The 23875-nt window shown below is 36.9% G+C and overlaps 2 protein-coding genes across 4 annotated transcripts; one reads left to right on the top strand and one right to left on the bottom strand.

The window, feature by feature from the left end:
* Window positions 1–659: 659 nt before the first annotated feature.
* LOC149820507 (uncharacterized) lies at window positions 660–17742 on the bottom strand. Of its 3 annotated transcripts, none has more exons than XM_089982155.1 (14): window positions 17555–17742; window positions 17140–17252; window positions 15509–15570; window positions 15182–15269; window positions 15004–15065; window positions 14800–14896; window positions 14210–14674; window positions 2893–3360; window positions 2638–2793; window positions 2458–2559; window positions 2295–2378; window positions 1793–1928; window positions 1668–1713; window positions 660–1246 (listed from the first exon to the last, which is right to left on the bottom strand). In XM_089982155.1, the coding sequence occupies exons 2-14, from the start codon at window positions 17236–17238 to the stop codon at window positions 1108–1110; spliced, it is 2004 nt and encodes a 667-aa protein (XP_089838281.1). In that variant the 5' UTR covers window positions 17239–17252; window positions 17555–17742; the 3' UTR covers window positions 660–1107. The 3 variants fall into 3 exon arrangements, with proteins under 3 accessions (XP_089838281.1, XP_089838282.1, XP_089838283.1); XM_089982156.1 differs by having other exon boundaries at window positions 2659–2793; XM_089982157.1 differs by lacking the exon at window positions 660–1246 and adding an exon at window positions 1465–1594.
* Window positions 17743–23102: 5360 nt separating this feature from the next.
* Window positions 23103–23525, top strand: LOC149820506 (uncharacterized). The gene has a single exon (XM_089981814.1). The coding sequence runs from the start codon at window positions 23103–23105 to the stop codon at window positions 23523–23525; it is 423 nt and encodes a 140-aa protein (XP_089837940.1).
* The last annotated feature ends 350 nt before the right edge of the window (window positions 23526–23875 follow it).

Genomic DNA, 23875 nt, shown 5'->3' with positions numbered 1-23875 from the left:
TGTCCCTTGACAACAAGCCGAAGACGGGTGTAATCCCTGGTGGGCTAGGGGCGGCTGAGGTTTTTACGCCAATGAGCTCAGCTTGTGAGGTGGTTTTCTCTGGTCATCAGGAAAAAGTAATAGGCATCCATATCTCTAATATTTGCATACCTGCGTATCCTTATTATTTAATGTGCTATTTATGGTATGGTAGGAAGGTTTGGATGAAAAATGAAATACAAGATTGTTTATGTCTTTATGATCTTGAAGGTGAGCTTTAAAGGAAGCCCCCCAACAAAAAGTAGGATGATGGAGCACGCTTGCCTTAACAGGTTGACAATGAATGGATCGACTATAGAGGAAAGAGACAACACACACCCCTCAACGGGAATGCACTAGGACAAACTATCACAAAAACTACCAAGCTTTGTTCTTTTTCCTTTTCTTAGCCTTTTTTGCATTAATGGATCGGATCGATTGAAGCAGACTAGGTTAAACCTAATCCAAATTAGCAGTTCACTCGTGCTCTCCTCGTTAAAGCCAACCAAACCATACTTCAATCCACGGTAAAAGGCACGCTTCAAATATATACTGAAAAGACAGGTTGGTACAGCATATTAGCGTGTGTGTGTGTGTGTGTGTGTGTGTGTGTGTGTGTGAGAGAGAGAGAGAGAGAGAGATTTTAACACCAACAAAAACTTCGTTTCAACAACCATGTTGATCACATCATTTTACAAACAAGTCCCAATGACTAACCGTGCGAAGGGGACCAAAGGAAACAATAAGCTGATACAAAAAATACAAAACACTAGGTAGGCAGGCAGGGAACCCACCTGCTCAAAAACCATAATCATCTATAACACATTTACACTAGAGAAACAACCGCATGAGACTTCCGATTTCTTGTACTGCCTATGTTCCACAGCCACTACCTAATTCACATACCACCCCTTCAACTTCAATTTTACATGACCAACAAAACCATGCAAGAGCCTACCTTGGATCAGGACCGACCAGAGACTTGTTCAACCCATGCATGCTTCATATGATCCTCATTTAACTGGGAAGAATGGAGGCCAACAATTAACTTAGGACCAAGATGATGACCATTAAAACACTTTCAAAATCTTATCCGAAAGGATTTCCGCCGAGAGATGCAAAAGTATTTGGGGCAGATTGCTGTGGACCTCCAACTGCCGGTTGCAGATCAGCCCCAAAAGGAATTTTTACTACCCCACCACCACTAAAAGTTCCCGGTCCTGGTTGTCTGCAATGATGCAAATTCATGAAAAGCTGCTCATCTAAATGCACGCATGCACGTGCATACAAGCAGACACTAATAGTATAAGTTTATCTTTTGACTGCACAATGGCACACAGTTATAAACCTAAACTTCAGACAACTCCCACCCAATTAGAAAGAAAAGTATGGAATGCAAAGGCAGACCAGCTAAAGTCCAATCATCATCCTGGTTCAAAGCCTTGAGTTTTTTGGCTTTTTTTTTTTGTACAGATGAGAAGAAATAAGACAGAATGAAAGAGATGAACATTTCAGTTGACATCAAACTGCATCAGAAGATTGTATTTCTGGTTTCTGCCACCGTTAGCTTTAGCGCCTAGCAAGCTAAGGTTTTGTCTAATGGGTCACCAATTTTGAGAAAATTATGCAGCAGAGAAGAAGAGACCTACCCCATAGTTTGCAAGCTGTGAGGCACATGCTGAGCCATGTAGGCACCTGCAGTTACCAAAATATTCATTAGCATATCTGGTAGAATGATATTCCTAACATTACAAAATTTAAGGGACCGTCTCACCTGGAGCCATTGACATCGGAAATGTTGCTTGTGATGGCATCCATTGAGAAGTGGGTGCACCAAAGCTAGCATGATGCATGAGCACAGGAGTGGACACATTTGGCAGTGCTCCTTGCAAAGACGACATCGAAGGAAACTGTGCACCATAAAAACACAAAACAAGTAAAAACAGACGCCTCCTTTGACATGCATGGTTGGACAGACAGGATGATGAAATAAGAAGATAAAAAAGTAAAAAAAACGTAGCAGAAAATGTACTCCAGCATCTGTTATCCACTTGCTTGCATATTCTGATGGCCAAGCCCCCCAAGGAATTAAAAAACAACAGAGGATATAATTGCTCACAGTATGACTTGTGCAACACAAGCTCTTAAGTGGATTTTTCCATCATTACATTTGTCCACCCTCACGTTTTTCTTTTATCAACGTGGCATAATAATTCATCATACGATCCAGGAAAAGAAAAAAAGCAAAATAGCTGAGATGAAACAAATATGCATACCGGATTGACAGGACCTGGTGCTGGTTCATTGGTCAGATCAAATGGATTTGTGGACTTTGAAGACTGTGGAAAAGTGGTAATTGGCTGCAATAAACTATAGATTGTTACTTGATTTCTAAAGTATGATATTAGAAACTACAATGATTATTTGGCATGCAAGTACCATTGCAGCAGGATATTGGCCCGCAAAATTGAAGCCAATCTGCGGTCCCCTTTGCCAACCAGGGACTGGAGCAGGTGCCACTGAGTAAAGAGTGAAAAGATCCTGCAGAACACATTTTAAACTAAGAAATTTGCATACGAAGTCAAAATATTGTCTTTGCTAGGTAACCTATCTTATTACTTCCGGAAATGCTTTTCTAACATTCTGCTTGGCATCCGCAGGATTAGGCTGTGGTGCCGCCCCTGTAGCTCCTTGAGTTTGTGTGGGAACCACCTGTGATGGTTGTGCTGTTTGTACGGTTAACTGAGTTTGCACATTAGATATCGAATTCCAGGGCTGTACAGACAAAAACATGGAACTGAGTGCAAATCCATTGAGAAGAATTAACATATAGCAATTACCATCCAGAAAATAAATCAAATGGCCTTGAGTTACCTGGTTATTTGGAAACCCAGTAACTGGTTGCAGAAACTGCACATTTGCAGACCGACCATCAGCTAAAGGAAATAGAAATGGCTGTTGTTGCTGCATAACTTGCCAATGCCCGCCTGAACTAGTTTTGACAAGAGGATCAACACCACCAACAGGTGCTGTAGAGATGTTTGCAACTGGTATGGTGGGAGCTGACAATTGTTCCAATACAGATGCTGGTGTAGCTGCATTTGAAGATGATGCAACAGCTTTGTTCTGTGAGGGATTGTCAAATGATGCCCAGTCATTGCTGCCAACTGATGAACTGGCTGTAGGCTGCGAAACAGATTGACCAGAAAAATGGTCCTGCTGCACTGCAACAACAGGAGGTTCAGGTTCTGCAGCGAAATCAATTAAGCTTCCCGAATTCACTCTCTTCAGTTCTACTGGATTTCCCTCTGTTGAACCCATGCTACTGGAAGATGCAGTTCTCTGCAATTAAAACAAAATCAAAATGAAAACTTTCCAAAATAGAGAGTGCACATTCTATATCAAATTATCTATAGGAAAACTTCTATAATTTTTTGCATGAATCAAGCATATTGCATTTGAAATAGCGCAGGCAAGCCAAGCTGGAGAAAAGGGGGTGCACTAGTCTATATAGCATAAACTTTCATGCAATTGATATTCCGTAGTTGAGAACTCCTACTCTTCATGATCACTTATTACATTTTAGAATGACCTTATTTCTTAAAGCAAACTTAATCTAAAACCAAATTGCAAGGAAGTTGGAAGATCTTTGGGCTTTAGGCAGGGACAAACCTCCAGATTGAATTCCTTCTGGCAACTGAAATTTATTATCAACAATATTCTTATGGAGCATTCCCTAGATTGGTGATCAGGAAAAAAATAAAAAGAAAGACATCAAGAAATTGATCATAAAATAGGAAGATATACGAGTCTAAATAGTGAATGGCTTCAATACAGAGACTTCAATCCTGCATCCTAATCAGCCAAGGATTTTGAATTGAGAAATGGTTGGTTTTTCTATTTTCGTCCTTGCTTTCTTTCTTTTTCTTTGAAAAAAAGGTTGGATTTTTAAGCCTCCACCATCAATCAACAATAAATGCACTCATAGATGAGCTTGAAAATGCAGTCATAGCCTCCATAGCGAGCTAAATAGGCAATAAGAAAAAACTACGGTTAACCATTATGTACCCATGAAAAAATGATATTTAGTCAAAGGCAGTAGATAAAGCAATTCATCAACATAGTGATAATGAGTGGGGACATCAGAAAGCAAATCTTCAATAGCCAACGCCTTCACATTTACCCCCTAATCAACATAAAGTATCCCTTCCATAAATTAATGCCACGAAAATCACGATAAATCGAAGTTGGTGAGTTATCCCATAATTTAACCAAAACTTAAATAAATGAAAATTGTGATATAACCATTCTATAGGCACATTTTAATATAATGTTGGGAAATTTTCAAAAGATTACTTAAACCATTAGCAAAAATCAACACACCTAATTTTTTGAAATTGTTGAAAACACACCTAAATCTTTTCATGGTTAACTCAAAAAACCCAGAGTTTACTTCCATCAAAGTTGCTGTCAAATGTGTGCTGCAATTACATTTTACCAAAAAACAAACTAACATAGAAGTCTAAGGGTAAAATAGTATATATATATATATATATATAATATATATATGAGTGTATAGATTCATACGAGTGTATATGTATATATTATATATTTTTGTAACTGTTTTATTATTGTAATAGGTTTTAACCATGTAGGGGCATTTTGGTCATTTTCACTTATGTAATATGTACTGCCCATTAGGGGCAGTTTTGTCTTTGTACAGTCTTTTATATTTTGTTCTATTTTCCCGCTTGTATGAGGGTATATTGGACAAAGTCCAATATAGCCGTTGGGAGCATCCCAACAACTATATGGTCCCTTCTATGTCACCTGGGTACAGGTGCGGGTGCGGAGGGTATGACACGCCAATTCCAAAAAATGTGGGTACGGGGAGACGGCTATATATATATACAAAATAAACTGAATATAATCTAAATAATATATGTTATATATAAAATATATATTAGATACTCAAAATATAAAGTTATAAACTGAAAATATATTTATAAATTATAAATTGAATACAAACTTGTATGTACAGAGGTAAAATGGCGTGTTCAAGTGTCGACGCATGTCAACACAGGTACCGAGGGCAAAATGGAGTGACCGTGTGACATAGGGTCCCTTGTATTGCGTATATAAAGGGGTTAAAATCCCCTCTTGTGTGTTAATGCTTTTTCTAAGCATTCTACATAATAAAGGATTATTATTTTATATTTTTTGTGTTCTTTTGCATGTGTTCATTTGTGTCGCTTGTAATCTTATGTATTTGTCATTGATTGGATTGCATGTTGTTCTTTTGGAGGACTTGTGCTTGTACACATTCAGGCTCTTTGTAGTCATTGTATGCACTTTGTATTATCCTTTAGTGGATTTATATTTGTGCTTGTGCACATTGTACTTTTTTTTTTGGTTATTTCATTACATGGTATCAAAGCCAAGAAATTTTTTTTGGTATTTTGCCTCTTTGGGTTTTTAGGATTCTTTGGTTCGGATTCATGATTTGTGAAGAAATAATGATTGACGCATGGCTTATGTATCTTAAATCTTTTAGTTATTTTTACTTGCATTCTATGTCACATGGGTGCGGGTGCCGGTGCGGGGGTGCGGCACTTTCAAAAAACTTGGGTGCAGGGGTGCGGTAAAGTCCAAAAGTTGGACATAAATGACCCTGGGTGTGTTGACTGCACCCAGGGTCAGGTTGAGCGCATCGGGTGCGAGTGCGATGCAGGTGCGGCACCTAGTTGAAGAGTCCCTGTGACATAGCTTGTATTGTGTATCTCATGCATTATGCATGAGAAAAACATCCATTTTTCTTATACTTGAAAATTTATTTGTTATTTCTTAATTTTTTTTTTACATTTGCTTTGTTTTATGAGTGTTAATTAGTAAATGATTGGGATTTTTTAATTCCCCTAGGTATATGGGGTTATTTGTTAAAATCTTTAAAATGTTTTTCTTTTCAAAATTATGCTAATTTATTAAAATGTTGTCATAAGGCTTATATTATCTTGTGAAATAATATCTATGCATGTTTGTGCTTTTATAAATCTCTTTATTTAATATGTAAGTATGTGATCTAGTGTTTTTTGAGTTTTTGTGTTCTTGACACTTAGATGCTTTATTCGAATACTTTGTGGTTATAAATGTCAAATCATGTCTTTACGTATGACTTCAAATTCATGTCCTTTCATTTTGAGGGTTGCATACTTTTAAATTATCTTTTGTGTAAAGTTCTTTGTAGTCTCATTTGATAATATATATTATTATAAGTTTTTTTTTCATGCATGGGCACTTTAGAAGATTTTCATATACTCTTGTTATACATGACATATTCATATTCTTACATTGGTTACATTCGTAATATTGTATCTAGCCATGCATTAGATCTATAGGATCATATTGCCCCTTGGATATTATAATGCTTTTTTTATGCATGTTTTGTTCCCATGGCCCTTTAGCGGTCCTTGTGGTTGTGCCTCTTTATGGATTGTATTCTTGCCTCTTGAGAAGTGTTTTTGTTGCACTTGAATTGTTTGTGCCTTGTCATTGTGATATTTCACAAACTCATGGCTCCTTAGTGAACGTTATGTTTTTACATCGTGTTACCTCACATGAGATTTAAGTAATATACTTTTTGCATATTTGGTATTAATAAAATTTGTAATTTTTGAAAGCCTTCCCTGTGTATGACCTTTGTGGGTTTGTGGTTCACTTTTGTACTTGTCCATTTTGTATCTATTGGACATTTTTGTTGAAAACTCGCATTGGTGGACATTTTATCTTGTCATATGATTGCATTTATTGCATGTTTTTACTCTTGTTATTTCACTTGATTAGAAATTTTGTTATATCAGTTCTTGTTTCTTGGAATATGTCTTTCAAGGATTTCCTATTTGCCAATTTATTTGGCTTAGTACATCACTCTTTTATTCAATGCATCCATTATTATTTGTTTAGGTGAGTTATGTACATCAGTGTTGTGGAGCCAAAATTAGTTGTTGGGGTGAATTATGTGTGCACATCTTCTTGTCAGGATAGAGTATGTGTTGCAATGGCAGTTGTTTTGGTTGACGGACACTTGATTGACCTCTAGTTCTATGAGTGAGTTGGATCACTCAATTGCTTATTTGGTCCTTGTTGCTTATTGGATACTCGTAACGATCTTTATTAGGGATGGCTCTATTGTTATTTAATTGTGACCATTTTGGTCCTTATGGATCAAATTCATTACTGCAAAATTTATTGCTTTGATTTGAATATTGTTTTTAAATCTTTTTGCTTATTGGCATAAGTTTGTCTTCATTACAATATTTTAGCCTACCTTGCTTTCTTCCCTCTTCCCTCTTATTTGAGTGACTTTTTTATTGGATAAGAGATTTTTGTTTATCACCTTTACAACCAAGGTTTTGGTGAGTTATCTACACCTGTTGTAGTTGATGTTATTGATTGTAGTTTTACAATCAATTGTGAGGTGAGGGATGTGCACCTCTTATGGTTGGTATTATTATCAGTTTAGATAGCTGGTATTGTTTGTGCATGGTCAATGGTATGGTTATTGTTGACATTTGTGTTTGATCTCTTGTCTTATGCACAGATACACTTCAATTTTGACGAGGTGGTTGCTTGTGGTAAGCAAATTGGTGTTGAGATTTGCAAATTTCATTCCTTTTGCTGTGATTTGTTGTATATGGGATTTTTAAAATCTCTCAATGAACTTTCTAATCTTTTCCGCTGACCATTTTTTTCCTATATGAAAAATGTTTATTCATTAAAAAATTTCCATGCATTATCATGTGCATTAATATGCTTTAATTGCCTGTTGGACATATATGTTGAGGATATTTAGATTTGTTCCATGTTGGTTATCTTGCGTGTTTTGTATGAATTTAATTAATTTCTCGTTTATTGTAAACTCCTTTGAGTTCTTAAATTTGATATACATGTTGTTGTGTTTTGCTTAGTATAATTAATGACTTGTATCCTTATTTGAAATGCTTACCTAAGCCTTTAGGATGTTATTGCAGAATTTATGTTTCCTTGAAAAAATATATTCATATGATTGACTAAACAAGAAATTATTAAAATTTGATTTTGAAGTATATTCCTTGTGTTTACCTTAATGGCTATTATAACTTGCTTGAATTGTTTTCATATGTTTCTAAAATCTTAAAGATTATTGCTTAAGGTGCATATCTGACTCACTTTTAAAATTGTTTAGTTTATAGTGCCTCTATGTTTTGTTGTGAAACTTAACCATCCTAGCTTCGCTTCGCTTCACTTCATATATATATATATATCACATGGGTGCGGGTGTGGGTGTGGGTGCGGCACTTTCAAAAACCTTTGGTGCGGGGGTGCGGCAGGGCAAAAATGTAAAATATTATATATATATATATATTTGAAGTTTTAAGAGTTAACATTGTCATAATATCATTCATCATGCATGCAATATATCAACCTAAATATCAATCAAATAAGTAAAGCAATTACGTAAATCAACCTAAATATCAATCAAATAAGTAAAGCAAAAAAAAACCAAATTACATACCAAAAGTATATCCTACAATGTATATGACGATAAAGTAATGGATCTTAATAATTTTCTTATTCATCATCAAATGCATCATTAGAAGAAATACTGGCTCAGCTAAATCCATGTTTGTCATGTTAAAATCATGCTCTCCCTCGAAGTCACACTCTTCTGGGTTTACATCCCAAAATTTGGATGTTCCTTGTCTGCGTTACAAACCCAATTTGAAAATGTTAAATACAATGCAAGTATATTTAAATGAAAAACTAAGAAATAATCAAATAACTAAGAGAGCAAATTAGTACATATATTCATCATTGGTTCGCGAAAGTAATCGAAGATTTGAATGAACATATACTAAATCCTCTGTACGCTTACTGGTGAGTTTGTTTCTCTTCATGTTGTGGATTTGAGAATATGTGCTCCAATTTCTTTCACAACAAGATGAACTAGCAGGCTGATAGCAATCTTAAGGCAAGACGTTGGAGAAGAGGTGTTTCTGATCCAAATGTTGACCACCATGTGATAGGATCTATATTATCCTCCTCTCTCGCAAATAATGTCGGTCCATATAATCTCGAAGATGAAAATTTTTCAAACTCTTGTGTGACTTGATGTAGAAGATATGCTTTTGAAAAAAGTCTTGTCATACACATATTTCTATGTCTTGATAGCTTTGGGTCTAAATTTGGAGGGACACGACCAATACCACCTGCCCGCCACTTATTTGCATAATATTTTGGATTAAGAGAATGTGTCATGCAATGCAAAGGAGTGTTGCTCTTATCCCATCTTCTGACTAAAATTGAATGAATATGGTTAAAAAAATTGGAATCATCCAATGTAAGATTTTTTTCTTCATGCTTGAAAACTATAGTTTGTATTTTTTTAATCATATTATCCCACGTTTCATAAACTCTGTAAAGCATGAGCTCATCCTTATCAACTTCTCTTAACATTTCCTAAATAGGTTGCGTAAATTGAAGAAAGTATATCACTCTGTCCCAAAACTCATCATCAAGAATGAATTTCTTAGTTTCTTGAGCCTTGATATCATCATCAGCACGATAGAATGTCCAATTTTCATCAGTCACCATGTTAACCAAAGCATTATTCACTTTTTTAATCATCTTCACCATCACAATGATGGACGCAAACGTGTTTCAGCGACCTTCAACAATTTTAAGTCAGAATGCCTATTAAATATAGCATTAGCACGATGGTGGTTAACAACAAAATTCCTAATGCTTTTGACATTTCTTTCTAAATCTTCAATCCATGAACATAAAGCATATGCTTGTAAATTTTCTTCTTTTTTGGGGTTGCAGATGCTCTTTAGGGCCAAAATTTAAGTTGTGCGCTACACAGGGAGTCCAAACAATATGATGGTACTCACTCTCCAAACTCAACGTTGCACTTTTACAACTGGAGCGTTGTCTGTAATGATTTGTACCGTTTTCTGATCACCCACTTCTTTTATGACTTTTATAAACAACCCTTTCAAATACTCTGCATTTTTATATTACTCAGATGCATCAAGTGTTTTTAAGAATATTTGGTCACTAAGCGAACAAACAATGAAATTGATCAGTGGACGCATTTGAATATCTGTTCATCCATCAGAAACAATAGAAACTCCATTTTGCTCTCATGAATATTTTTTAATCTCCAGCAACCTCTCCACATTTGCCCTCTCTTCTGCAAGAAGTGTGGTTCGTATTTTTTCTGAGCTTGGAGGCACATAGCCACTCAAATTACAATTTGCCAAAGATGTTACAAAATCCTTCCATTAAGGATTTCTATCCGCATTAAATGGGAGTGAACTAGAATAAAAATATCTCCCTACTTTTCTATCCATATCCTCCCTTCCATAAGTATTGAATGCTGCTTATATCGTTCCTCTACCTCCTACATTGACTTTTCCTTTTCTTTTTCTTTTCAACATCTTCTTGGTGGCTTCCAAATGACACACTAATTGTACAAGAATCACTCATTGTCTTTCTCTTCTCATATTCTTCTTGTATTTTCTTGTATTGTCTTCGCATTGCCTCATCAACTTTTCTGCATCCTGAAATGCCATGTCCAGGTATCTTCAACAAATGAGTCTTCACTCTTGTATAAGACCCAACAAAATCTCTTTCACAAAGCTGGAATCGAAATCTCTTATTTCCACCACCTTCTTTTCTAGTTTTTGCAAACTTATCTACATATACCCATAGTGGCCCTACATCATCACTCCCACTACAACTATCAGCAGAACTCACATTGGGGATGAAGATGACGCAAGTCATTTCCCTTTATCCGTCATTTTTGTCCTGAAAACACAAAAAAAAATTATATTAAAATCAATTATGCAGACAATCAAGATTTATAATATCGAGTCCAATAATGAGTTGTAGAGCATGATTCAGAGTTTTTGCCCTTACTGGGGGGGGGGGGGGGGTCGGGGGCTCCTCCCCCCCCCCCCCCCCCCCAAGCTCCAGGTGAGCCGCCCCTGGCGGGGGGGCAGCGCCCCCCGGAAGAAATTTTTTCTTGGGAGGGACTCGACCCCTCCCCTGAAATCAGAGGGAGCAAGGTGGGGGGCTCGACCCCTCCCCTGCCGAAAACATGGAGGGGCTCGGCCCCTCCCCTGAAATCAGAGGGAGCAGGGTGGGGGGCTCGACCCCTCTCCTGATGAAAACAGGGAGGGGCTCGGCCCCTCCCCTGAAATCAGAGGGAGCAGGGAGGGAGGCCCGGCCCCTCCCCTGCCGACCCAACAAGAGAGCGAGAGGGTACCTGCGATGAGGGAGAGGAGGAGGTAGCGTCGGGCTCCCCTGCGAGACGTCGGGAGGAGAGGAGGCGAGAGAGAGCGGAGTTGCGCGGGAGAGGAGAAGATTAGGGCAAACTTCTTTCGCAGCCCCTTTTGATCGGGCAACAATTTTTTTTTTTTAGGTTCAAAAATTGAATGAAAATGACCCTGGGTGCATTGATCGCACCCAGGGTCGTGTTGACCGCACCGGGTGCCGCACCCGCATCGCATCGACGTGGGTGCGGCACCTGCTTTGCCAAGTCCCTGTGACTTATATATATATATATATATATATATATATATATATATATATATATATATATATATATATATATATATATATACACTATGTCACAGGGACTCGGCAAACTAGGTGTCGCACCCGCATCGACGCGACGCTGGTGCGCGTGCGGCACCCGATGCGGTCAACCCGACCCTGGGTGCATTGAACGCACCCAGGGTCATTTGTGTCAAATTTTTATATTTAAAAAAAAACTGCCCGATAAAATATGCTGCGCAGGGGAGAATTAGGGCAATTTTTTTTTGCCCTAATCCTCCCTTCCTCTCCTCCTGAAGCCAACGCCGATTGACCTCCACAGCCGCCGATCGCTCCGTCGGACCTCTCCTCTTTGACTCCCTCTGCTCTCCTCTTCGACCCCTCCCTTGCACAAAGAGAGTGTAGGGAGGGGGCTCGGCCCCTCCCCTACACAAATTTTATATATATATATATATATATATATATATATATATATATATATATATATATTGAAACTATTGGGTTAAAACATTTTCGTCTAATAACTATTTGGTTATGATATCTTCCTTTATGTGGTTAGAACCTTTGTTTTGTTGTCTATGCATGTTTTTAAAGATGCTATGACTTTTTGATGCATCATGAAGATGGAGATAGCTAATGAAGGCATTTGGTGAAGATTATCATTGAAGACTTGGATCCTTCTCTTTATTTTTTTTTGTATTTTCAAACTTTCAGTATATCACACCGTAAGTTTGAGGGGGATGTCAATATATATATATATATATATATATATATATATATTATAATAGGTTTTGCCCATGTAGGGGCATTTTGGTCATTTATACTTATATAATAGGTCCTGCCCATTAGGGGCAGTTTTGTATTTGTACAGCTTTTTATATTTTTTTATTTTTTCCTTCTTGTATGAGGGTATATTTGACAAAGTCCAATATAGTAGTTGGGATCTCCCCAATGGCTACTATTTATAACTGGTGGGAGCATCCCAAGGACTATATGGTCCCTTGTATTGCCTATATAAAGGGGTTAAAATCCCATCTTGTGTGTTAATGCTTTTCCTAAGCATTCTACATCAATAAAGGATTATTATTTTATGTTTTTTGTGTTCTTTTGCATGTGTTCATTAGTGTCGCTTTTAACTTTATATATTTTCCATTCATTGGATTGTGTGTTGTCCCTTTGAGGACTTGTGCTTTTGCACATTTAGACTCTTTGTAGTCATTGTATGTACTTTGTGCTTGTGTAGTGCCTTAGTGCCTTTGTATTATCCCTTAGTGGATTTATACTTGTGCTTGTGCACATTGTATTTTTGCTTTTCGCTTATTTCATTACAACTTTAGCCTCAAAATTCAGCTTGGGTTTGCGATAATGCAAGTAAAAATGACAAAAAACATAGGTTTCGTTAATGAAGCATAAGTTTATGTGTATTTTTTAACAATTTTGAAAATCCAAGCATGTTTTTTATTATCGCTAATAGTTTAGGTGCATTTTTCAAAATTTCCTTATAATGTAAATATCATGAATTTATTGTAGAACAATGACAAATTTGGGATTTCTTAAATGCCAAAATTTTTAATATTTTTGGGTTCAAATGTGAGCTGCATTTGGGTCTCATTATCATAACCAAGGGACCTCTAATTCAAATCCCATGGGGTTATCCTGCAGCTTGCCTATCAAAAGAAGAAAAAAATTGCTAGGTATCTTTTTAAATTCTTTTACAAGATATCAAGAATTTCCAAGGAAAAAAACAAAATATCCCAAAATGTTTCCTTACCAAGAATAACCCAAGTAAAATTATCAATAGCATTGCCATGAACAGATTGTGAGAGGCCTTTAAGATGACATTGCAAGATAAGATTTGCATCACAAGCAAAACAAACACTAAGAAGAAATTTGAGATCATACATGGCTTGTTTGTATTCCTGGGCATCTATGTCACATAGGTGCGGATGCGGATGCGGATGCGGATGCGGATGCGGATGCGGCACTTTAAAAAAACTTGGGTGCGGGGGTGCGGGGAGGGCATGTATATATATAACTTTTAACAATTTTAAGTTAACACTACGTGTATCTATGTGCATTTATGTATTTATATATATAATATAGATAAAAATGGACTTGATTAGGGTTAACTGAATCTACTTTTGGATAGAAATGGACCTCAATGTGGTTGACTTCACCTAATACAAAGAAAGTTGTGTCCAAGTATCGCACCAGCCTGGGTGTGGGTGCGGTGCTTTGTTAGAAGAGTTCGTATTACATAGCTGGGCATGGATATATCAGAAGCCATGGATACTGAAAATATAGGTATCCAGTTTGTCCATTTTTTAGACCTAATATTGGTGGATCTACTCTATGTAGGCCAAGGCTAGGTGCCTATCTCAACTAGGATCACCCACAATGCAAATAAATAAATAAATCGACAATAGAACATAAAAATTACCATAAACAAACATGTATCATCAGTCATTCACACATAAAATAGGCAGTTATATTTGAAGTAAAGGTGTTTATAGTTTAGAAACATTTATCACTTGTGACTCCATATCAAAGATAAAACAATTTTAGACCATGAGTCAGAGCTAATTAAAGCTACCTGTGCACGAGCAGAACCATCAGCACCTTTGGCACCATTTGATTTTGCAGGATCACCAACCCTTAAAGGCGGAACATCTTCACCCAAAATATCTCTAACAGGGCGCACGACAGGAGGACTGGGTACGTCTGAATCCCCTTGATGCTTGGGTGGCATCTCCTCAGTCCTGGATGGTCCATCAGGAAATCGCCGGTCTTCGAATTTCCTGTCTTGATTCACATTTCCAAATTTATCATCTCGACGCCTATCATCTACAACCTCAAACCGCCCAGGACTTCTCTTGTACACGTCCTCATATCGGCCGGGACTTCTTTTATCATCATATCCATATCTAGTATTTCTATCATCATAGCGACCCTGTTCAGGCCTTCTCCGGCGATCAAACACATCCTCATATGGTGGACTCCGAGAGTCTCCACGATAAGTATCTGACCTCCTGTTTTCATTTGAATCCTCCCTATCTCCCTGCACAAGGACCAAGCAGGTCAGATAGCATGTGAAGATGTCACCACAATAACATATAAAAACTGACAAAAACAAATAGCATTCATGAGAGAAGCAAATCAGCCACCAAAACTTTGCAGACAGACCATTCTCGCTCTTGGAGGCCGATCAGTACCCCTCTCCCCAGTGTACCTTCTATCCACATAGACATGTTTAATGAAGTCCCTGAGCCTATCAACATTACTGAAAAACAAAAGCATGAATTAGGAACTGGTTACAACAACCAAAACAAGGCCAATGCTGCAAACCCTTCCTTTAGAAGCAAATAAAGAAAACACAGTTAGCAATACCTGCCATCAGGTGCTGAATGACGTTGTGGATCCCACTCTTTAAAATAGATTTCCTTCGCACGCTGAAAGAGTGCAAAAGAACCATTTCAAGCTAAGATTTAAGATAGAAATGCCATGACTAAGATAAAAGAAAATTGTTGAAAATTAACTTTATACATTGGTATCTATTAGGCAATACCTCATTTCCACCGGTCTGAAGTGCACTGACTTCTTGTGAAGAAAACTTTGCCATTGAAACTGACTTCACACGATGAGTGAACTCACGACTAACAAGTATTATTGAATAGTAAACAAATTAGAACAATAACACCAACAGCTTGAACACAGAAACTGTCTGAACATATGAGACATAAACGGGGAAAATAATATCATGAAAAAGTGAATTGTGGACACAGATGATGTTCATATTGATTACATAATCCAACAAGATCAATGTGCAGAACAATAGACAATGAACAGAACAGAGACATGATGACATAATGAAGAAAAACCATTTAAAACTTACTGTATCCCACTACAGGTCGTGCAAACAAATGTCCAGAAAGTTGTACAGACATACTGTGGGCCCTGTTTAGCAAACAAAAAGAGCTAGTCCATGTCATTTATGAAATATTTAAATATGTGAATAATTCTGATCATCAAAAAGATGACCCTAAATGGAATAACGAAAAGAAGCAAAAAGGATGGCAGTAGATTGCATTGGACATCAAGAAACAACAAAAAGGCAAGAAAAACAGAAAATAGTACAGTCAGACAAACAGTTGCAATATATCTGCCAATATATGTTTTTCACCTCTCCGCACCGTACAAATCCTACAACAGGTTAAGATGGAGTCCCTTTTATTTTTCCTTTGAAAGAAATCAGACCATGTTGTTAGATGTGAGACTGGTCGGAACCAACGTAATTTGCAGTTGACTGGATACCCTGGTCAACTAGTCGCCACCGGCTACTCAAGGGTAATTATGGTGCTTAATTTTGGTTATCATCTATTGGCCTAGGTGTGTTTTCAAGGGTAACTTTAACCCTCTTTCGTTGTTACTTCTCGTTTGGCTTTTATATGTTAATTTTGCATTATGATATCTCAATTATAAGTCATGACTTGTGAATTTGACGTTGATACTTAAAACATTTTTTGTATTTTAGCGTGTGATTTTTAAGCTTATTGATAATTATTACTCATTTGGCTATAATTATATGTTACTACTTGTGTTGCTCTATTGATACTTAAGAATTTGGGTTTCTACTTTATAAAAAATGAAGAAGTGACTTTGAACATCTTATAGGAATTCCAAGAATTCAAGCGGACTCAACTGCACCACCAATTTCCCAATCTTGTTGGTGTCTTACCACCACTTCCAAAAAATCAAGAAAATAAAGTGTTTTTATAGAATGAATGAAAGAAGACAACTGATGTTGCGGAAATTCTTCCCCTTGATCCATGATATGTAAATGCTGTGGACCTATAAGCAAAAACTAGCTAAGAGAAAAGTCGACCACATCAAAGAAACAACTTAGGCAAAAAGAAACTCGAGGATGAATCCAGTTAAGACAGCTACTTGGTGTTCCAACATGGTGAAATTTTGGAAACAGGAGCAACTCAATCTATATAACCAAAAAAATCGTCCCATGTAACTGGATTGCCCCATTACGACTTGGACTAAAGCAAAGCATGATCACATGCTACTCCAAAGTTGAGAATTCACTGATAGCAACACACCATAAATCATAACCAATTCAAGATGGAGGACCCAGCTAGTTTGCATGGCTAATATAGATCTTGAGATTGAAGCAAATATTTGAACGCCTACATAATTAAATCTATGTAAATCTTACATATACACAATAAATCAAACTGAAACGATAAATTCAATCATGTGATTGATATTGCGGCTTGTACACATGGAAGAAGTCGTCTATGGAAGAGAAGATAGCTTGAAAAAATACTAAAAGAAAACAAGAAGCTTCGCGCCTTTTGTTAGACTAACAAATTCATCTAAAGAACTCAAAACTAAGATGTACCACTACTCAATACGATGGACAACCGATATAATTCAAGATCTACGCTGGCTTCAACTTCGACTCTCTTCAAAGGAAATTTTTTTTATCAAAATCAAGAAATCACGAGCAAAACCCACCAGGCTATTGCAATTGATACATTTCCGATTCGCGGGGAGCTTCAAGAGGCCGCGAATTATCCTCTCGTTCTTCTCGTCCTCCTTCATGCGATTCGCCATCCCTCCCAGATCTCCTGCTTCGCCCACACAATAGAAAAGAACGAAACCCCATCACCACCGAAATGAAAAAAAAGAAGTGGAAATTTCAACAAAGACGCGCAAAATCCCGAAAAACCCGGTTCTCGAAAAACCCAAATACACGTAATTCACGAGAAAGGCCTAAATTTCTGCCAGATGACCGACAAAATCCCGAATTTTCGCGATCAACGGAACAGAGTGGAACCGTATTCCACCAGATCAGCTAAAATCCTAGCTTCATCTCCAGAATCCGTATGTCGAAAGAAAAAGAAACCTAGAGAGAGAGAGAGAGAGTAACCTTTTGGTGTCAAGGGTTTCAAATGGTTGTCGGAGAAACCCTAGCTGGTCCAACAGAGCGTCGGATCGTCCGGAATCGGATGCATGAGAGAGAGAGAGAGAGAGAAGATTTATGGGGGTTTTCTCGTACCCTTTTTTAAATTTTTTTCTTTGTTTACTTTTCGAGGATTGACTCATGTAATTCATAACAAGCGAATTTTGTCACTTTTTTATTTTATTGCATTTTTGGGGGATTTTTTTTACACGTGGAACATAATAATTTTCGTGATCAATAGACACAAATGCCCCTAACCTGGCTTTAAATTTTATTTAAAAAATCACTTTTTTTAAATGACAATATTGGTCCTGCGAGTTCTCTTTTTTTGTTGGGGTTGTGCCTTTGGATATGGACCCAAGGTCCACTAAAAATGAATCGGTCATAGATATGCTAAGCTGTCTAATTAAGCTTGGATTGCTTCACTGATCACTATATTTAGAACATTGACTCTGCATGATTCCAAAGAGTGCATTTGATTGTCTCCAATTAGGGGTGTCAATGGCTAGGGTTTGACCCAGACCCGACCTATACCAAACCCTATAGATTTAGGGTTTGGTGATAAATAAGGTCCGGTTAGAATCGCGGTTGGACCAAAGGGTCCAATTAATATATGGAGTCGGGTATGGTTTATGAAATTTCATATCAAACCAGGGTATGGTTTGAGAATGAATGTCATTGTTCAATGTATGAACGGGAACACGCGTTCCAAGAAAGACGAATGAAAATTAGAAAGAAACATGGATAATTATCCGATCCGCTCTAAGGTCCATTGGTTAAGATGTCACAAACCTGGCCCTCTTTTCCCCTTGTCATCAAGGAATAATTTGGATTTGGGCATAAGGTGGAAGTTACAAGGAACCTCCAACTACAGATTGTTGAAATGGGAATATCAGTTGGTCAAATGTGACCTAGACAACCTTGTAGGTCCAATAGACTCTAAGGTTTAACCCAAATAACTCGTAAATTTTCCAACAAAACAATATGAAACGTATGCATGTTATGAGAATTAGGCGTCGTGGAAGTGGACCCAGAGCCAGCCTTTCTAGACTCTGACCTGAGTTTGGGCACATGATCCATTGTCTTATAGTTCACCTAAAGCAGGATTGGTTTGGACCAGGGACCACATTTTCTAGAAGCTATTAATTCACATATGCACTTGGTCTATGTCCTACCGAAAGTAACTGCCATACACTAAGTCATGTTAAAAGTTGGTTTAAGTTTCTCTCTATTTATTATGAAGGCACCAGATCAAACCCTACTGGCGCACTGGTGTAATGCCCTCAAAATACCAACTTGAAATCCTTAGATTTTTAAAGAAATTTGTTTTTTTTAAAGGTTGCGCAAAGCCATAAAATTGAAAAAGAAAATTGTTGAAAATCTTTGAGCGGGTTACAGGCCGAAAAACTTAACAATTGCCAACTACAAAATGAACTTTCATAGTTACAAAATGAGACTTAAAAGATATACAATTTTTTTAAAAAAAATGTCTTTCAAAATAGGACACTTCCCCAAAAAGACCGTTAGGATTGCAGAAAGCTTTAGAAGTGTGGGATCTAATCCTCACAACACATTGAGCCCCATCGCACCACCAGTCAATCATCTGTATCCTCATAAAATAGGGTCAATACTCTTACGAGCTGGTGAGATAATATCCATAACTTACCATTTTATGAAAAACGTAAGCAAGGCAAGCATGATGCAATTCTCAACAATATTCTTTTACAATAATTAAATAAGTACACGATGTTACGCCATTTTTGTTGCATATTCCCAGTGGCACGAGCAGGCACGATGTTACGCCCATTATCTTTAATCTCATTGATTTTTAATAATATTTCCCATTATTTTTAATCTCATTGATTTTTAATAATATTTCAATAAAAAGCATTTCTAAATATTAAAGGGTGCTTCTATGGTGGTACACACTTGATTTGCATATATCTAAGCTCTGAATGCTAAATCTAATCTATGGATAATGCTTAACATGTTCTCTAATATTTTCATGTGTTAAAATTGACTAAAATACAATGTTTTACATCATTTATATACCACCCTTATTTTTATGAATTGCGAGCCATTGATTTTCACTCTAAAAAATAGGATCTTACTATGTATTAGCTAGACATGATAAAACCTTCTAACATAACATAGTAAATAAATTATGCTAAACACATATGTACAGTTAGATCCACCATTTGATGGCTAGATCCATACAAACAAGAGTGTGTACCACCATCCCCGTGTCCTATTTTTGAAAACAATATCAAACTTGCGAACTGAACACCACGCATCCCGTGTCCTCGTGTCCAGGTATCCTTGTGACATATATACGGACAAGTCTAACTAAAATGAGGAGCATCCATATTCATAAGTTGATCTGATTAGGAGGTCATACTCATTATTTATCATGCATGTTCTTTTGGAATGCTTCATATTCTATTTGAAAGCATTCAAAATGAGGACCCGGTAGGCAAATACTGGGCATCCAGAATGAGGACAGTGATCCCAAGATGTTGCTAATATGGAGAATATCAATTTGGATCCAGTATTGGTACTGATGTAGATAGGCCGGGATCAGGTTGGATATCACCAGATGAACCTGATCATATTGGTGTTGGATTTGGAGCCAGATGGAGAAAGCCCTTATTTGGGATCCGCTTAAAAGCTATTTATCCTGATCGGGTATGCACTTACGTGTAATTAAAATTGGATCTTGTCGGGTTTAGAGTTGGATGCAGAATCAGATAGAGATTTGGTGTTGGATTTGGAGCCAGATGGAGAAATCCTTATTTGGGATCCGTTTATAAGCTATTTATCCTGATTGGGTATGCACATAGTGTAATCAAAATTGGATCTTGTCGGGTTTAGAGTTGGATTCAGAATCAGATAAAGAGTATGGAATCCAGTTCTGATTAGCTATTTTGGATATACATTGACCGTAATCTGAGTTAGCCCTTGTAGCACTTTAAATCATAAATCCTGAATATTATAAAAGCAGAAGCAAGTGTATAATGTGCAAAAAATTGGATGTTCCTTATTGACATTCTTGTTATGTGACTTAAGAATGTAATTAAAAATTTATATAGGCGTTTGCATAGTGGTTTCTTAAAAAATGAAGTCTTACTTACATGGCACATTATAATTTTTTCAAAAAATATTGAGTTATTATTTCTAACCTCTCTCGCTATCTCTAATAAACTTCCCATTTATTATCATATAATATTAATATATAGGTTATTTCATTATTTTTTTATTAGCAAATAATTAGGTCTAAAATACCAATTATAACAAGACCTGAACTCAATCTGAATTCATTAAAACCCGAACTGATCATATCCGAACCAATTAAACCATATGAGTCTAATTTTTTTAGCCATGCCCAAACCCAAACCCAAACCCAAACCCAAAATAGAATAAAATTGAGTTGGTCTTAATGTAATTTATAAACTCGATTTGAAAATGGGGACCCACATCCCGATTGTACCCAACCAGACATACCTGAACCTGATGTATATGAGTCCACAATTTCTAGTCATTCTTGGACCTAGACCTGAATCAGATCAATGTGTTTCCTCGTTTTATAATGTTTTAAAATAATCAATGTATTGATGATTTTCATTATTTTTACTTTCGATCTTGATAAATGTATTTGATGTAAACTTTTTTTTAAAAATTTGAGTTATCTTAGAAGGCCCGATCATATGGGCAAGCAGATTAATTTATTTTTTTTAAGGCAAGCTGGGGTTAGCCAACGTACCACTGGGGTTTGAACCTGCAACGTCCCACCACAAGGAGACGTGCACTGACAGCTAGCTCCTACCAACCACAGACAGATTCTCTAGTATAATTAAAGTTGATTATTAGTCAGATGTGAATCCAAGTAAAGTGATTCAGATTCAGTTGAGTATCTGACCCGAACTCGTGGCATCCCTATATTATATGGGACCTCTCTCTCTCTCTCTCTCTCATGGCAGTTTGAAGTGGGTCCAGTTTGACCTTGGGAAAACATTACGTTATCCAGGTCCAGAGCACGTTGGATTCGAGAGTTGCCAACCTGTCACATAGACACACCTAAGTGGACACTAGACAAGGTATTCTTGTGTAATTCGCTAGTTTCTATTAAGAATAGCAATACGAAGTTGGATTTGGATCAGTTGTGCAGCTCATCTTTTATTACTTCATACGAATTGGTCTGATGTAGGTTGGATTTGGATCCATCTTGGAAGTATCCAGTACTTGGTCTTTCCCAAATATGGTGGGATCCATATCTGACCGTAGTGATTTTTTTATTGAAGACAAACTTAAAATGTAGCCAGTCCTCCCATGGACCACGAGGTCTAGTTATTTTAAGTACTTAAGTTTAAAACAACGTAGTCATCTATGTTATTTAAACAAGTAAATGTAATCTTTTTTTTCAGAGAAATTAAAGGTAATCTTGTTTTGGGGGTTAGTACCGTATCGAGGCAGCCAAAAACTCCACTTATACAGCTAAGGACTAGATTCATCTTGTGAAAGGCTTTGGGTGTACCCATAAATAGACCCAACTAAATTATGGATTTGGACCATATATCCAACATAATGGAATATCTTTGTAAGTTATGCTTTGAATACCCACAAACACACCAATAACTATTTAGTGATTGGGCCCGATGACACAAATCTTGGTATCAACAAGGAAACATCTCACAATTGATTAATTAAAAAAAATCTTCACTAGTGAACTTTATAAGTATTAAAAATTTAGAGATATATGAAACACTTGCAAATGTGAAAATTTTAAAAACTTAAGTTTGTAAATTTTGTGACAACATTGTAGCATACTATCTTAAAGATAGGTGGTATTTTTATTATTACAATTTTATCTAGATTTTATCTTTTTCAACTATGAATTTTCTAAGGAAAATGGGGAATAAATTTGGAAATAGCAAGAAACAAAAAAAATAGAGGAAAATGCAGGAAATTAACTAAAAACAGAAATAACTGAAATAAAATTTAAATTAATAATTTCTAGAATTCGAATCAATTATATCTAATGTCATCTGATCTCTCTCTATATATAGATGAGATATTACAATCCCAATTGTTAAAATGGAAAGTTGGTTGAGGCAAGTAATCTGTTATGAGGCAGATTTGATTTCCCTATTATTTCTCCATCAACCGGATATCCAGGATTCGCAGCATTGACTAAGATGAGGCAGTTTTTTTATCTTCTGTAACATATTCTGTTGTATTACCTCATGTAAATAGTCTAGTTGTAATTCTATAGTGTTATCTTATGTAGATATTCCAATTGCTGTAATTATTCAAATAGCAATGAAACAACGTGGAAGGAGTCCATCATTTCACCATCTGATTCATTATCGATCCTCTTAGTTTTTAACATGGTATCAAAGCTGTTCTGAATCAAGATGGCTGAAAAAAATTCTGAAGCCGTGGCTAAGGAGACGACCACTATCTCAGCAGTGGATGTGGACAATCCATTTTATGTACATCATTCCGACAGTTCGGCACCATGCTGGTTTCACAACCACTAAATGGATACAACTACGTTGCTTGGTGTCACGCCATGACCATGGCACTTACAACAAAAAATAAGATGGGGTTCGTCGACAGGACTATTCCAAAGCCATCTGAGCCACCATCTCTTGTTGCATCATGGACGAGATGCAACAATATGGTCCAGTCGTGGATACTGAATGCTCTCCACAAAGATCTTTCATCTACTGTTTTATATGCCAAATCTGCGGCTGAGGTATGGTTTGAACTAAAGCAACATTTTTACCAAACTAACGCCCCTCGCATATATCAAATCCAGCAGCAAATTATAAGTTGTAGGCAGATGCGGTCGTTTGTGGCAGCATACTTCAAGAAGTTGAAGGGACTATGGGACGAGCTTGCGTCATCACACTTCCACAATGTTCTTGTGGTGCAATGAGGGTTGTTTATGAATTGCAGCAAAGGGATCAGCTGATTTAATTTCTGATGGGCTTAAACGAAAGCTACAATAGTGTACGGAGTCAAATCCTTTTGATGGACCCAATTCTCACCTTCTCAAGAGCCTACAATCTCATTATCCAAGAAGAAAGGCAGAGGAAACTCAACATTATACCAACTGCTTCAGAGTCTATTGCAGTGGTTGCCTTACAAAGACATGATCAAGGAAGAGAATTTTCAATTAGAGGGAGAAACAGAAGTCAGATAAAGTGTGATCACTGTGAAAAAATGGGACATATCAAGGCGAAGTGCTACCAACTCGTGGGATACCCAAGTAGATCCTCTGATGAA

The sequence above is a fragment of the Nuphar pumila genome, chromosome 12 (genome assembly GCF_984573655.1).
Source record: "Nuphar pumila chromosome 12, dmNupPumi1.hap1.1, whole genome shotgun sequence".
NCBI lineage: Eukaryota > Viridiplantae > Streptophyta > Magnoliopsida > Nymphaeales > Nymphaeaceae > Nuphar > Nuphar pumila.
This window is presented reverse-complemented; position numbering and strand designations above follow the sequence as displayed.

Bases quoted from the DNA above. Each gene is read 5' to 3' on its own strand.
- LOC149820507 (XM_089982155.1), bottom strand. From the start codon at position 17,238: ATGGCGAATCGCATGAAGGAGGACGAGAAGAACGAGAGGATAATTCGC. The intron at 15,571-17,139 runs GTGGGTTTTGCT...TTTGCTAAACAG, and splicing joins GTATCAATTGCAATAGCCTG to GGCCCACAGTATGTCTGTAC. The intron at 2,794-2,892 runs GTAACTCAAGGC...TTGTCTGTACAG, and splicing joins CTGGGTTTCCAAATAACCAG to CCCTGGAATTCGATATCTAA.
- LOC149820506 (XM_089981814.1), top strand. From the start codon at position 23,103: ATGCTGGTTTCACAACCACTAAATGGATACAACTACGTTGCTTGGTGT.